At 30.6% G+C, this 15,408-nt stretch overlaps 1 protein-coding gene across 10 annotated transcripts in view; it reads right to left on the bottom strand.

The window, feature by feature from the left end:
- Positions 1 to 1,997: 1,997 nt before the first annotated feature.
- The window catches only part of LOC143068210 (ral GTPase-activating protein subunit alpha-1-like), a 78,835-nt gene continuing 65,424 nt past the window's right edge, over positions 1,998 to 15,408 (bottom strand). For 8 of the 10 annotated variants that reach the window (XM_076242084.1, XM_076242085.1, XM_076242086.1 and 5 more), the window contains one exon: positions 1,998 to 6,076. In XM_076242084.1, coding sequence (XP_076098199.1) covers positions 5,946 to 6,076 — 131 coding nt within the window. In that variant the 3' untranslated portion in view covers positions 1,998 to 5,945. The remainder of the gene's footprint in view (positions 6,077 to 15,408) is intronic. The other 2 variants (XM_076242089.1, XM_076242087.1) reach the window with 2 other exon arrangements.

Here is a 15,408-nt window from a genome sequence, read left to right as displayed (position 1 = left end):
CCATTCAGTGGTTCTCTAAAAGAAAACATTTGCATGTATTTCCCATAGGGGTCTATGTTAAACTAAGTCCCTCCACTGGTGGCCATCTTGGATAATTGGATCATCTACAAAGTAACAACACTAGGTCATCGACTCATGAGGAACATTCATGCTATGCTTGGTTTCATTCCATTCAGTGGTTTCTCTAAATGAAGTCATTTGTATGCCTTTCCAATGGGGCCTATGTTAAACTAAGTCCCACCACTGGCGGCCATCTTGGATGTTGGATCGGCGACAAAGTATAAACAACACTTGGTCAGCACCTCATAAGGAACATTCATGCTATGTTCGGTTTCATTCCATTCATTGGTTCTCTTAAAGAAGACATTTGTATGTATTTCCAATAAGGTCCTATGTTAAACTAAATCCGTCGCTGGCGGCCATCTTGGATGATGGATCGGCTACAAAGTAACTACACTTGGTCAGCATCTTATAAGGACACCAAGTGATGAGAAAAGCTCACCTAGCCCTTCGGGGAGCTAAAAAGTAATCACAAAAATACTGAACTCCGAGGAAAATTCAAAAGCTCAAACACATCAAAGGAATGAATAACAACTGTTGTATTCCTGACATGTTACAGACATTATTATACCTTACATATATTTTAAACAATTCTATTGGGTGAAACGTTATCACGTGACATGGAATAATTCAGTTGTTTTTCATTCAATTGCAAGGAAGGACGAATAACCCTAAAAATTTGCACCAACGGTGAATAACCCTATTATTCACCGGTGAATAACCTTTTCAGTTTGTTGATTTGTACTTGAGAGTTACCTCCCATGAAAATGACGTCACAGACGTAAATAAACAAAATGGCAGCGTTCACGTTACACTGGAAGCCCACCGAGAGAAATGGAAATAAGGCAGTGGACATGAAAAGAGTGCCAGCAGCCGATGAAGTTTCTTATAAACGGTCCTTTTCAGGGCCATCAATATTATACAAAAAGATTCTACCTTTGTTGTACATTCGAGAAATTCTAGAACACAAAGCCGTTAAAGGTATTTTCAGCTTGTGTGTTTGTGTTGACTGTTGTGTAAATTCCAAAGAAGCATTCAAAAGACCTTTACAATGTTAGTTTGGTATAATAAAACAATTGTGGCCCCTTAGAGTCGATGAATATCCAAAATTGTCAACCCTTAAAAGTTATTTCACTTCGGGCTGCGCCCTCAATGAAATAACCTTCTCGTGTTGACAATTTTGGATATTCACCTCTTCAACGGGCCATAATTGTATATTATACACTTAACATGCATTAAAAGTAATTATTACACACTTATTCAGATCAGTTACTTTGTATAAGGCATTGTTAATTAGGCAGTTATTTTTTTTTTTTTTTTTTATATCTGGGCCTTTTAATAATTTATAGACGCATATTCAGTATGTGTTTTTCTCATTGTTGAAGGACGTAGTTGCCTAAAATTGCTTTCATCTATTTTATTTGGAAATCATACCACATCTCCTAATTCTTATTCAGTAGTTCAAAGGAGAAAATAATGTGTGAAACAGTCACAGAGGAATGACAATCTGTGATACCAATTATAGCTCAGACTGGCCATCCAAAATTAGGAATGCATACAAAAGTTTTTCTAGGGGCCTCATTGGCCGAGTGGTCCAAGTAGTTACTACTGTTATCACTAGCCAGTCAACAATGAGCTTGTGGGTTCGAACGACGCTCATGCGGGTGCACCTGACTCCAATCTTAATTGACCAGGATTGTAAGTTTTCATATCGAGGTCAGTGGGGTTTTTTCCGGGCACTACGGCTCCCTCCACTAATAAAAACAAAATAGCCTAAATGCGGTGCTTAAAAGTGGCGTTCAAATACAAAAAAAATCTAAATCAAATCATAAGTTTTTCTAAGGTTATACGTTGGAATCATCCACTGGTATAATTTAATGTAAAACTATTATCTAGCATTTGTATATTTCAAGTCAAATAAGAAAAGAAAAAAATCGTTTACTTTGTTTCTTTACTTTTATTACCATCGATAAAAATGATATGAGTCAATACAAAGTTGTGTTTGATATGATATAACAATTACATGGTTATTTTAATACAACAAACAGTATAAGGATTTGCAGTAGTTATTTGACTAAATTCTACACTTAACATGCATTAAAAGTACTAGTTAGAACTCAAAATTACCAGAAAACCAAAGTGATAATGTGTTATTTTTAAGGATGAACTGTATACATAGAATGTCCATCCAAATTGACTTCATATACACACTTTCAGCAGCCCGAGTTTATTGTATGATATTGCTTTATAAAACATATGATAAAACAATTAATTCAAGAACTAAAAAAAGTCAGGAAAAATAAAACACTGTTCGACTTTAAATATGATTACCATCGACTGTTTAAAAAACCTTTTGAATTAAAAAAAAATGAAGTTTAAAAGTTTGGAGACCTCAATTATGTCAATTGATTAGCGTGCAAAAAACACTGAAAATCAATGAAAAAGATGAAAGACCTGTTCAAAATAACAATGAGCCAAATCTGAACTCATACAATGTATGAAGTTTCCAAATGATTGTATGGACTTCACAATATCAATTTTGGAGAAAAGTTTTACCAATCAGATAAAAGTCCAATTGGGGCTATATTTCCTTATCTGCTTTATCTGAAAACTTTGCTTCCTGATATTTCTTTTTGTAGGTTAAGGTAGTACAACAATCTTTTGTTATCTATTTGTCCTCCTTTATTTTTTTTATACTTTACTACTAAAGGTAACAATGGATTCTGGACCAATACTGTGAGGCAAATTATAATTCTTTGTGTATACTATTTTTACAATGTATTTTGGTCCCATCTAAAATATTAGAAAAAAATTAGCAAACGGTAACTGTTACACCATAAATTTATTTCTCTTTCACAAAAATCACAATTTATATATGTGTAATAAAGGATAAGAACTGAGAAGAATATAAACATGTAAATGATAACATCACAACAGTACATATTAAGATGATTCTATATAAGTATGCCAATAATGGCAGTGATACCAATAATATGGCACAAAGTCTAGTATTGCACGTTCATTTATGTTTTTTAATATTAAATGAGTATATACTAACCAGGCCTATAACCTGCCTAAACAAACTCATTTGATTTAGATACAAGTATATGCATTATAACATACATAACTTAAAATTATTATCAAGCATCCTTTCAATTTAACTCAGCTGAACATAAAAGGGGTAATAAACAACCAAATAAAAATGCTTGATAGAATTTCTATGGTCTGCATGCCATAGTACTTGAAAATAGTGAGGTTTATCGAAATTATAATTCAACTAACTGTTTGCTGTCAATGTTACATACACAAGGCTATAAGTAAGTAGTTGTAATTATTATTTTTAATGATGACTTGTCTTTTATATCTCTTCTTAATTGAACAATTAACTTTTCTTATTCCGAATACAATAAAAATAGATATCATACATTATAAGTAGCTACAATAAATGCACTTTTAAATTCCCTGAGAACATTAAATACTGTAAACAGAAAGAGAATACTAACAGTGTTTTAACTTAAACAAGTACTAAGAAAGCAATTAAGTAATTGGCAATTATAAATCTCTTTTGATTCAGATATATGTGACAGAACATGCATTACAAAAAATAAAAAAATTACAAGCATCATTTTTAAGGTGCTTTTCTGAAATTGGTTTTTGACAACAGCCAAGAATGACAGTTCATTATTGCAAATGTTGTTTTTATTAATGAGGACATATACCGTAAGTTCCATTTAATTAAGTCTTTATAGAGATGTAAGTAAAACCCTAACACCTCTATCCATTTTAAATTTATCTGGTCTACCTTAACAGAAACTCACAGTTTAATTGCAACCAATTTGATACTTTAAAAATCACAGTATCATAGAAAAATTAACTATTTATTTTACCATTTTGACTTTTGGTTTATGGTATTAAAAGGTGCTAAATGTTAAAATTTATAAAATAATACACAATATTTGATATCACAGCCTAGCTTTAACTATGATAACTAACAGACTACGCCTACAGTGGATTCATTTAATATCATGGGTGCCAATTTTTGTGGATTTAGGAAAACTTGCATTTCTTGGATATTTAGTTTTATCGTTTTTCCAAAGTCTGCATACAATCTAATAGAAAATGTGTCATTCTTTTAACATTTAAGTTTGTGGTTCAAGGGTACCTCCGATATCCACAAAAATTGGTATTCAGCAAATAATAATGAATCCAAAGTATCATTAGTATTAACAGGACTATATATAAATATTAAATCCCTTTAATAAATAAATATAAATGAACACTTCAACATATAATACAAAACCACAAGTTAATATTTAAACCTTAAGGTGACTTCTCCTTTGAATTAAATAGAGGAATGAGAAAGACTTTTCAAAGAGAAAGTTTTCAGGAAGATTTCCGCCCTTTCTTTTAGAATAACTTGTAACTCCACCTGTGATCTTTACTTGCATGCCCACAACAAGTGCAAGACAACAGATATTAGTAATGGTAAGTGCTGCTGCTTTTTGGCCCTAGCATGCAGAACTGTGGGATAAGATCAAACAGTAGTCAGCGAAAAGTGAGAATACAGTCTGGATGGGATGGCATACAAAACTGAATATCTGGCTCAGTGTGTTGGTCTAGTACAAAGCAAGATTTATAAATTTATCACAGTAAACACCATACTAATATGTTCTCATCCTTAAATATTCATGTAAAATTTGCTGCTAGGTGTTATATTCTCACTCACTCACATATCAGGACAGATAAAAATATAAGGATTTCTTTAACACAAATTTAAAACCATGTGTATCATTATTAATAGCCTTTGTTCTGAAATCTTTACAAACAGCTTTTTTTCTGAAATTCATTACAAATCTCTCTTTTTTTTCTGAAATTCATTACTAATAGCTCTTTTTTTCTGAAATCATTGCAAATTGCTTTTTCTGCTGTCATCATTACAAATATCTCTTTTTTCTGATTTCATTACAAAAGCTCTTTTTTCTGTAATTCATAACAAAAAGCTCTGTTTTTCATGAAATTCTTTACTAATAGCTCTTTATTTATGAAATCATTACAAAAAGCTCAATTTTCTGAAATCAATAAAAATAGCTCTTTTTCCGAATTCATTAAAAATAGCTCTTTGTTCAGAATTCATTAAAAATATCTCTTTTTTCAGAATTCATAAAAATATCTCTTTTATCTCTTTTATTTCTGAAATTCATAACTAAAACTTTTTTTCTTTCTGATATTCATTACAAATAGCCCTTTTTGTATCCTGATGAAGTTTATATAATAGTATGATACCTATCAAAGTGTTACAATTATCACCTTCAATGTAGCTCTATTCCTAAAAATCAAAGGGTGATCACCTTAATATGAGATTTTAAACCATCCACCATCACTTAAACAAATTTTTCATACACACTTAACATTAAAATTCTTCAATATATGCCTTAATTTTAGAAGAAAATCTCCATGTACATTTGACAGATGTTGATATTTCTTCACATACCATTTTATAAGTTTCATATTACAATGGAATTCTTTCAAACATTTGATCGGGCATATCTCTGTTAACAATTCATAACCTTTCAAAAATATCTGGTCAATATCATAAACACTAAAAATTGTAAGAGGCAACACATTTTTTTTCATTTTCTCATTATTTTTTTCTGATACCATCAAATAAAGTTTAATTGTAGTTCCAAATGTTTGGAACAAAGGTGGTTGAGATTTTGGTAAAATTTTACTTGAAGGATAAGCCTAATGTAAGATAACTGACTGTAAAATGTATTTGGAGAGATTCTAAACAAAATAGCTTGCATTGTTAAACTGTAAACAACCCTTTAAATAAATATTTCATACAGTATACAGTGTCAATTTGAATCTGCTAGAGATGACTTGCATTACTGTTTTAAAAGTGGACTAGAAGGAGGAGTTACAGAAGTAGATTTTCCTGTTTTTCTTGAACGTAATGACAGTCTTCTGGCTGTTCTTTTTATAGGACCTTCTTCATTAGCAGTATCAGTGCTACTACCTGAAAAGATAAAGTTTCAAATAGATGACATGCAATTCTTATACATTAGTGAGATATGCCACTTAAACATTTACACAGCATGGAAGGACGGAGATTCAAATATGATCTGTAATATAAGAAGAGGCTGTCAGAGTGACAACAAACCGGATTTTCCTGCAGAGGTTGAACCCTGACCAGTTGAGCAAGTATAGATCACATTGAGGATTAAAACAGCCTTAATAAGTGTTTGAATATATGACACAGCATAGGTTTGTGACCAAAAATGAATGTGGTCAAAGAACTGAAAAATTGGAAATTGGAAATTTACCTATTATTGTCCAATATCCAATATCTAAGTTCACATGTTAAATCAGCAGATCAAAAGACCCCAATAATTCAATATTTGATGAAATACTTATTAATTAAACATTTCTGTTCAAAGGGAAATAACTAAAAATAAACAAGAGACCAAATGACATAGAAATTAATAATTTGTTCAAAGGGAAATAACACAAATTCATATAATAAAAATCAATTTTGCTACTGAAAGGTCTACCACTCAACTAGGAGAAGAGCAAAATCAAGAAAATTGAACTTGATCTATATTCACAGGGAACTACACATCTTAATTTGAAAAGATTTCATTTTAATGAATGGACACTGTTTGACAGCTGCCTGCCTACAAGCCATACATCCCAAAATCAATAACTGTTTTTCTTTTGAAAATTGAGTTAAAATTCAGATGCTTTTTCAACCATTGTCTTGAAAGAATCTGACAACAATCTCTTCTAGATTCTGAATTTAAAATTATTACATCAGCCAATGAAATTTAAGCCTTCAAATTTTTGAAGGTGTGCACAACAAAACCAAAGGACCCAAAATTTCTTTAAATTATATACAGGGGATTTATATTGCAATCAGATTAAATTTTCAAAGGAAAAGATTTTACAGAAAAAATATTCATATTGACTTAGTTGTCAAACTTCCTAAAAATATCACTGAGGTTTAAAGGAGGATGGGGATGGGGTAAACCGTCAATCTATTCTAAATGACACCTAACTGGTTTATAATACTGTGTAGATTTCAAAGGTTATTAAAAGTAGCATGATAATACATTTTGTAACTTCTAATTAAAATAATAAATGGAATTGAATTATCTAAACAATTACCAAGAGTTTTAAATTATGTACAATAAAAGTGAATTCATGAGTCTAATAATTAATTAAGCATATGTTTTATACAAGGAACTAATGCATACTTCACAAAATTAGTCAAGTATCAATTGATCTACAGAAAAATTATTTAAACACTTACAATCATCAGCATTGCAACAGAATATAATCAATTACTTTCAAATAGAGAGGATAGAAGCTTAATTTTTGGAAATGCTGCCATATTGTTTACTGATTTTTATCTGACATAAAAACATTTCATTTAATGGACTTCATTACATTCTTTGAAATCTTTCAGTAGCACATTCACTGTTTTTATTGGGGGCTGAAAAGTGTATTACTGTATTATTTTTCTATTAAAAAATGTATCTTGAAAGTCTGCTGAACACTGCCAGATGGACATGTGTACCTTTCTATAATTAGATACACTAAAAATTGCTTATAGAATCTTTGATACTGAAGACCATACAAAAAATTGCAGCTATTTCATATAACAAATATAGTTGTCCTATCACTCATAATAAGATTGAAATTCACAAAACGTTTTTTCTCTTACAGCAGTCACTGAACCTTGAAAATTAGGTTAAGGACAATGGACATATGCCAAACAGTAAAAAATTCCTAACATAAGACATCTGTATATATACATGATATGAAGTATACCTTCAAAAAAACAGGTTTAAGATTTCCTTTGAAATGAAGTCAATGCAATTCAATTTAATTGTGTTGCTTCATGTATAATAAAAAGCTGTCATGAGTGCATGATACTCCTGTCACTTAAAAAAAAAAAGAAGTTCCATAACAACTCAATGTCATATAAAAAATTAAATAAATAACAAGGATGTGTCCATAGTACACAGATGCCCCATGTGCACTATCATTTTCTATGTTCAATGGACCGTGAAAATGGGGAAAAATCTCTAATTTGGCAATAGAAAGATCATATCATAAGTAACATGTATACTAAGTTTCAAGTTGATTGGATGTCAACTTCATCAAACTAGAGGCTCTAAAGAGCCTGTGTCGCTCACCTGTACTTACTGATGCTTTGGAAATCATGTAAAATAAGGTTAAAATCATAATTTATAGTATAAGATATCATTAGATACTATAATAATATCTAAGATAATAGCAAACAAGATGCTCCGCAGGGCGCAGCTTAATACAACCGCAGAGGTCGAACCCTGAACGGTTTGGGCTAGTATGGACACAACATTCAAGCTGGATACAGCTCTGAATTTGGATTGTGATTAAATAGTTGACACAGCATAGGTTTCTGACACAGAATGAATGTGGTCTAATGAACTTAAAATTTTTTTTTTGCTTTTGAGCAATTCACTATGTCGTTGAATATTAATCCTCTCAAAAAAAAATATTTGAAGAAACTCAGACTTAATTTCTGAAATCTGAAATGAGAAAAATTGAATCCCCCCTTTTTTTCACCTCATTCTTGGAATAGGGGAAAGGGGAGCAACCCAACAACCTGTTGTCCGATTCATCTGAAAATTTTAGAGCAGATAGATGTTGACTTCATAAACAATTTTAATCCACTCAGATTTGCTCTAAATGCTTTAGTTTCAGATTTATAAGCCAAAATCTACATTATACCCCTATGTTCTATTTTTAGCCATGGCAGTCATCTTGTTTGGTTGGCCGGGTCACCGGACACATTTTTTAAACTAGATACCCCAATGATGATTGTGGCCAAGTCTGGTTAAATTTGGCCCAGTAGTTTCAGAGGAGACGATTTTTGTAAAAGTTAATGATTATGGACGATGACGAGGGATGACGGACGCAAAGTGATGAGAAAAGATCACTTGGCCTGTTGGGCCAGGTGAGCTAAAAATACCTCAACCAAACACTTAAACCTGAGAGGGACAGAAGGATGGACAAAACAACGAAAAGACACACTGATCAGAAAACATAATGCCCATAAAAAACTAAAGAGAGGTTATTTTAATAGATATAAACAAGTCACCAGTCATCAAGAAAACTGCTCAAATTATTTGGAAGTTATGTCTGAAAACTGGAAAATCCCCCTTTTTTAATGAAAAAAAACCTCATAATTGAAACAAAAAATCAAAAATTTATAAAAAAAAAAAAAAATTGAAAGGGAGCTCACATTAATAGATATAAATAATTCACCAAAGTTTATTGCAAATTGATAAAAGTGCTTTTGATTTAATGTGGAGGATTCAGACTTAAAACACACAAACTTAACTGAGGGCAGATCAACAAACAAACAAATAAATTAACAAAATAGTATAAATCCACTCCACATGTTTAGGACAGAGGATAAACATTATTGTACATTTCAACAGTGTAAAAAAACAACACTATAAAACACTAATAGACTTGCAGCAAAAAGTGATCAAAGTATTTCTTTAGAATTTATCCACATTTTGGAATTTTTATAATAAAAATGGGACAACTGAGAAATATTCTAATCTAAATTAATTAAGAATCCTATGGACAAACCTTTGATAATTTTTTTCAAATTTTTCAGCACAAATAGATTTCATACCTAAAGAAATATATTTGCTTAACTCCTTAATATTTTATACTTGTACAAAGTTACATTAACAGAAATGAAATTAACACAAAAGCTCATACAACATTGAGCTAAAATTTACAACATCAAGAACAAAATTCAACAAATGTATGTTAATTATTGGTGAATTAGTAAAATTTGTATTAAAGATTATTTCACCAAGCTTTCATGCAGAAATGAAATAATTCCCCATGCAACGTTGCCATTGCCAATCAATCAACCTAATAAAAAGTTCCATTCACCAGTAATGTCATAACTTCACAAATGCTGAATTTTCTATAAAAAAAGTTAAAAAGAACAAATATCACAACAAGAAACCATCTGATGCTTTATTCACTTTCTTCATATGCAAAATCCTTTCTTAAACATTGTGTAACTTCACTAAGTTTGATAAAGTTAAAGAAGACTATTTTTCTTATTATTACATTTATCTTTGATCAGTATTCATTTTACAATAGTTTATAATTAAGATATTGGATGTTAGGGTAGGAAAAATGTTTTTGAAATTAATAGATAATTTTAATTCATTAAATTATAATGAATGAGAAAAGATATTGGTTAAAAAGAAACAGTAAATGAATGTTTAATAAATAGAATTGGATGTCAACTTCATCAAACTAGAGGCTCTAAAGAGCCTGTGTCGCTCACCTGTACTTACTGATGCTTTGGAAATCATGTAAAATAAGGTTAAAATCATAATTTATAGTATAAGATATCATTAGATACTATAATAATATCTAAGATAATAGCAAACAAGATGCTCCGCAGGGCGCAGCTTAATACAACCGCAGAGGTCGAACCCTGAACGGTTTGGGCTAGTATGGACACAACATTCAAGCTGGATACAGCTCTGAATTTGGATTGTGATTAAATAGTTGACACAGCATAGGTTTCTGACACAGAATGAATGTGGTCTAATGAACTTAAAATTTTTTTTTTGCTTTTGAGCAATTCACTATGTCGTTGAATATTAATCCTCTCAAAAAAAAATATTTGAAGAAACTCAGACTTAATTTCTGAAATCTGAAATGAGAAAAATTGAATCCCCCCTTTTTTTCACCTCATTCTTGGAATAGGGGAAAGGGGAGCAACCCAACAACCTGTTGTCCGATTCATCTGAAAATTTTAGAGCAGATAGATGTTGACTTCATAAACAATTTTAATCCACTCAGATTTGCTCTAAATGCTTTAGTTTCAGATTTATAAGCCAAAATCTACATTATACCCCTATGTTCTATTTTTAGCCATGGCAGTCATCTTGTTTGGTTGGCCGGGTCACCGGACACATTTTTTAAACTAGATACCCCAATGATGATTGTGGCCAAGTCTGGTTAAATTTGGCCCAGTAGTTTCAGAGGAGACGATTTTTGTAAAAGTTAATGATTATGGACGATGACGAGGGATGACGGACGCAAAGTGATGAGAAAAGATCACTTGGCCTGTTGGGCCAGGTGAGCTAAAAATACCTCAACCAAACACTTAAACCTGAGAGGGACAGAAGGATGGACAAAACAACGAAAAGACACACTGATCAGAAAACATAATGCCCATAAAAAACTAAAGAGAGGTTATTTTAATAGATATAAACAAGTCACCAGTCATCAAGAAAACTGCTCAAATTATTTGGAAGTTATGTCTGAAAACTGGAAAATCCCCCTTTTTTAATGAAAAAAAACCTCATAATTGAAACAAAAAATCAAAAATTTATAAAAAAAAAAAAAAATTGAAAGGGAGCTCACATTAATAGATATAAATAATTCACCAAAGTTTATTGCAAATTGATAAAAGTGCTTTTGATTTAATGTGGAGGATTCAGACTTAAAACACACAAACTTAACTGAGGGCAGATCAACAAACAAACAAATAAATTAACAAAATAGTATAAATCCACTCCACATGTTTAGGACAGAGGATAAACATTATTGTACATTTCAACAGTGTAAAAAAACAACACTATAAAACACTAATAGACTTGCAGCAAAAAGTGATCAAAGTATTTCTTTAGAATTTATCCACATTTTGGAATTTTTATAATAAAAATGGGACAACTGAGAAATATTCTAATCTAAATTAATTAAGAATCCTATGGACAAACCTTTGATAATTTTTTTCAAATTTTTCAGCACAAATAGATTTCATACCTAAAGAAATATATTTGCTTAACTCCTTAATATTTTATACTTGTACAAAGTTACATTAACAGAAATGAAATTAACACAAAAGCTCATACAACATTGAGCTAAAATTTACAACATCAAGAACAAAATTCAACAAATGTATGTTAATTATTGGTGAATTAGTAAAATTTGTATTAAAGATTATTTCACCAAGCTTTCATGCAGAAATGAAATAATTCCCCATGCAACGTTGCCATTGCCAATCAATCAACCTAATAAAAAGTTCCATTCACCAGTAATGTCATAACTTCACAAATGCTGAATTTTCTATAAAAAAAGTTAAAAAGAACAAATATCACAACAAGAAACCATCTGATGCTTTATTCACTTTCTTCATATGCAAAATCCTTTCTTAAACATTGTGTAACTTCACTAAGTTTGATAAAGTTAAAGAAGACTATTTTTCTTATTATTACATTTATCTTTGATCAGTATTCATTTTACAATAGTTTATAATTAAGATATTGGATGTTAGGGTAGGAAAAATGTTTTTGAAATTAATAGATAATTTTAATTCATTAAATTATAATGAATGAGAAAAGATATTGGTTAAAAAGAAACAGTAAATGAATGTTTAATAAATAGAATTGGATGTCAACTTCATCAAACTAGAGGCTCTAAAGAGCCTGTGTCGCTCACCTGTACTTACTGATGCTTTGGAAATCATGTAAAATAAGGTTAAAATCATAATTTATAGTATAAGATATCATTAGATACTATAATAATATCTAAGATAATAGCAAACAAGATGCTCCGCAGGGCGCAGCTTAATACAACCGCAGAGGTCGAACCCTGAACGGTTTGGGCTAGTATGGACACAACATTCAAGCTGGATACAGCTCTGAATTTGGATTGTGATTAAATAGTTGACACAGCATAGGTTTCTGACACAGAATGAATGTGGTCTAATGAACTTAAAATTTTTTTTTTGCTTTTGAGCAATTCACTATGTCGTTGAATATTAATCCTCTCAAAAAAAAATATTTGAAGAAACTCAGACTTAATTTCTGAAATCTGAAATGAGAAAAATTGAATCCCCCCTTTTTTTCACCTCATTCTTGGAATAGGGGAAAGGGGAGCAACCCAACAACCTGTTGTCCGATTCATCTGAAAATTTTAGAGCAGATAGATGTTGACTTCATAAACAATTTTAATCCACTCAGATTTGCTCTAAATGCTTTAGTTTCAGATTTATAAGCCAAAATCTACATTATACCCCTATGTTCTATTTTTAGCCATGGCAGTCATCTTGTTTGGTTGGCCGGGTCACCGGACACATTTTTTAAACTAGATACCCCAATGATGATTGTGGCCAAGTCTGGTTAAATTTGGCCCAGTAGTTTCAGAGGAGACGATTTTTGTAAAAGTTAATGATTATGGACGATGACGAGGGATGACGGACGCAAAGTGATGAGAAAAGATCACTTGGCCTGTTGGGCCAGGTGAGCTAAAAATACCTCAACCAAACACTTAAACCTGAGAGGGACAGAAGGATGGACAAAACAACGAAAAGACACACTGATCAGAAAACATAATGCCCATAAAAAACTAAAGAGAGGTTATTTTAATAGATATAAACAAGTCACCAGTCATCAAGAAAACTGCTCAAATTATTTGGAAGTTATGTCTGAAAACTGGAAAATCCCCCTTTTTTAATGAAAAAAAACCTCATAATTGAAACAAAAAATCAAAAATTTATAAAAAAAAAAAAAAATTGAAAGGGAGCTCACATTAATAGATATAAATAATTCACCAAAGTTTATTGCAAATTGATAAAAGTGCTTTTGATTTAATGTGGAGGATTCAGACTTAAAACACACAAACTTAACTGAGGGCAGATCAACAAACAAACAAATAAATTAACAAAATAGTATAAATCCACTCCACATGTTTAGGACAGAGGATAAACATTATTGTACATTTCAACAGTGTAAAAAAACAACACTATAAAACACTAATAGACTTGCAGCAAAAAGTGATCAAAGTATTTCTTTAGAATTTATCCACATTTTGGAATTTTTATAATAAAAATGGGACAACTGAGAAATATTCTAATCTAAATTAATTAAGAATCCTATGGACAAACCTTTGATAATTTTTTTCAAATTTTTCAGCACAAATAGATTTCATACCTAAAGAAATATATTTGCTTAACTCCTTAATATTTTATACTTGTACAAAGTTACATTAACAGAAATGAAATTAACACAAAAGCTCATACAACATTGAGCTAAAATTTACAACATCAAGAACAAAATTCAACAAATGTATGTTAATTATTGGTGAATTAGTAAAATTTGTATTAAAGATTATTTCACCAAGCTTTCATGCAGAAATGAAATAATTCCCCATGCAACGTTGCCATTGCCAATCAATCAACCTAATAAAAAGTTCCATTCACCAGTAATGTCATAACTTCACAAATGCTGAATTTTCTATAAAAAAAGTTAAAAAGAACAAATATCACAACAAGAAACCATCTGATGCTTTATTCACTTTCTTCATATGCAAAATCCTTTCTTAAACATTGTGTAACTTCACTAAGTTTGATAAAGTTAAAGAAGACTATTTTTCTTATTATTACATTTATCTTTGATCAGTATTCATTTTACAATAGTTTATAATTAAGATATTGGATGTTAGGGTAGGAAAAATGTTTTTGAAATTAATAGATAATTTTAATTCATTAAATTATAATGAATGAGAAAAGATATTGGTTAAAAAGAAACAGTAAATGAATGTTTAATAAATAGAATTCACAAGTTGAATTAAATGATGTGGGATCTTTTTAACAAAGATCAAGTGTCAAAAGAAATGTTGCCCTGCAACAGACTTTCTATTGACCTCTTACAAATATTTTTATTGGGTTCCTTTATATCGACAAGTGGTGTACACTCCAAACAGGTGACCTCAAGTTTATGGCTCAATTTTTAAAAATCCCATAGACAATTGCAAGCTCAGCAAGGGTCCTAGGATTGCCTGTATCTAATAGAAAGATTTCAATATTCAGAGAATACACTAAATAGTAAAATGATTTGAAAGAGGTGAAACGAGAATTATCAAAAGTAGACAATTCAATAATGATAATTTCTCTTGAAATGGGTATGTTAAGATTAGCTAGTTTCTAAGGGAGTCCCTTATTCAAATATATATCTTCTTATAATGTTAAATAAAATTAGTTGAGTGTTTAAACAGAAAGAATTAATCTATTTTTTTTTTTATTATTATGTTATAACATAAATGTATTTAGTGTAACAGCCTAAATTTTCAGGAGAAATAGATTTTCATTCTCAATTTTAAAAAATATACCCGTTTTAATCTGGATTTTCCTTGGACAGAAAACACAGAGGCTATTATTAAATGCCCACTGTTCACATATCTCATCATGCTAAGTGACATTATAGAAACTTAATATGATTGTGAATAAAGCATTCAGATAACAGAAACATACAA

The sequence above is a fragment of the Mytilus galloprovincialis genome, chromosome 3 (assembly GCF_965363235.1).
Source record: "Mytilus galloprovincialis chromosome 3, xbMytGall1.hap1.1, whole genome shotgun sequence".
In the NCBI taxonomy this organism is placed as follows: domain Eukaryota; kingdom Metazoa; phylum Mollusca; class Bivalvia; order Mytilida; family Mytilidae; genus Mytilus; species Mytilus galloprovincialis.
This window is presented reverse-complemented; position numbering and strand designations above follow the sequence as displayed.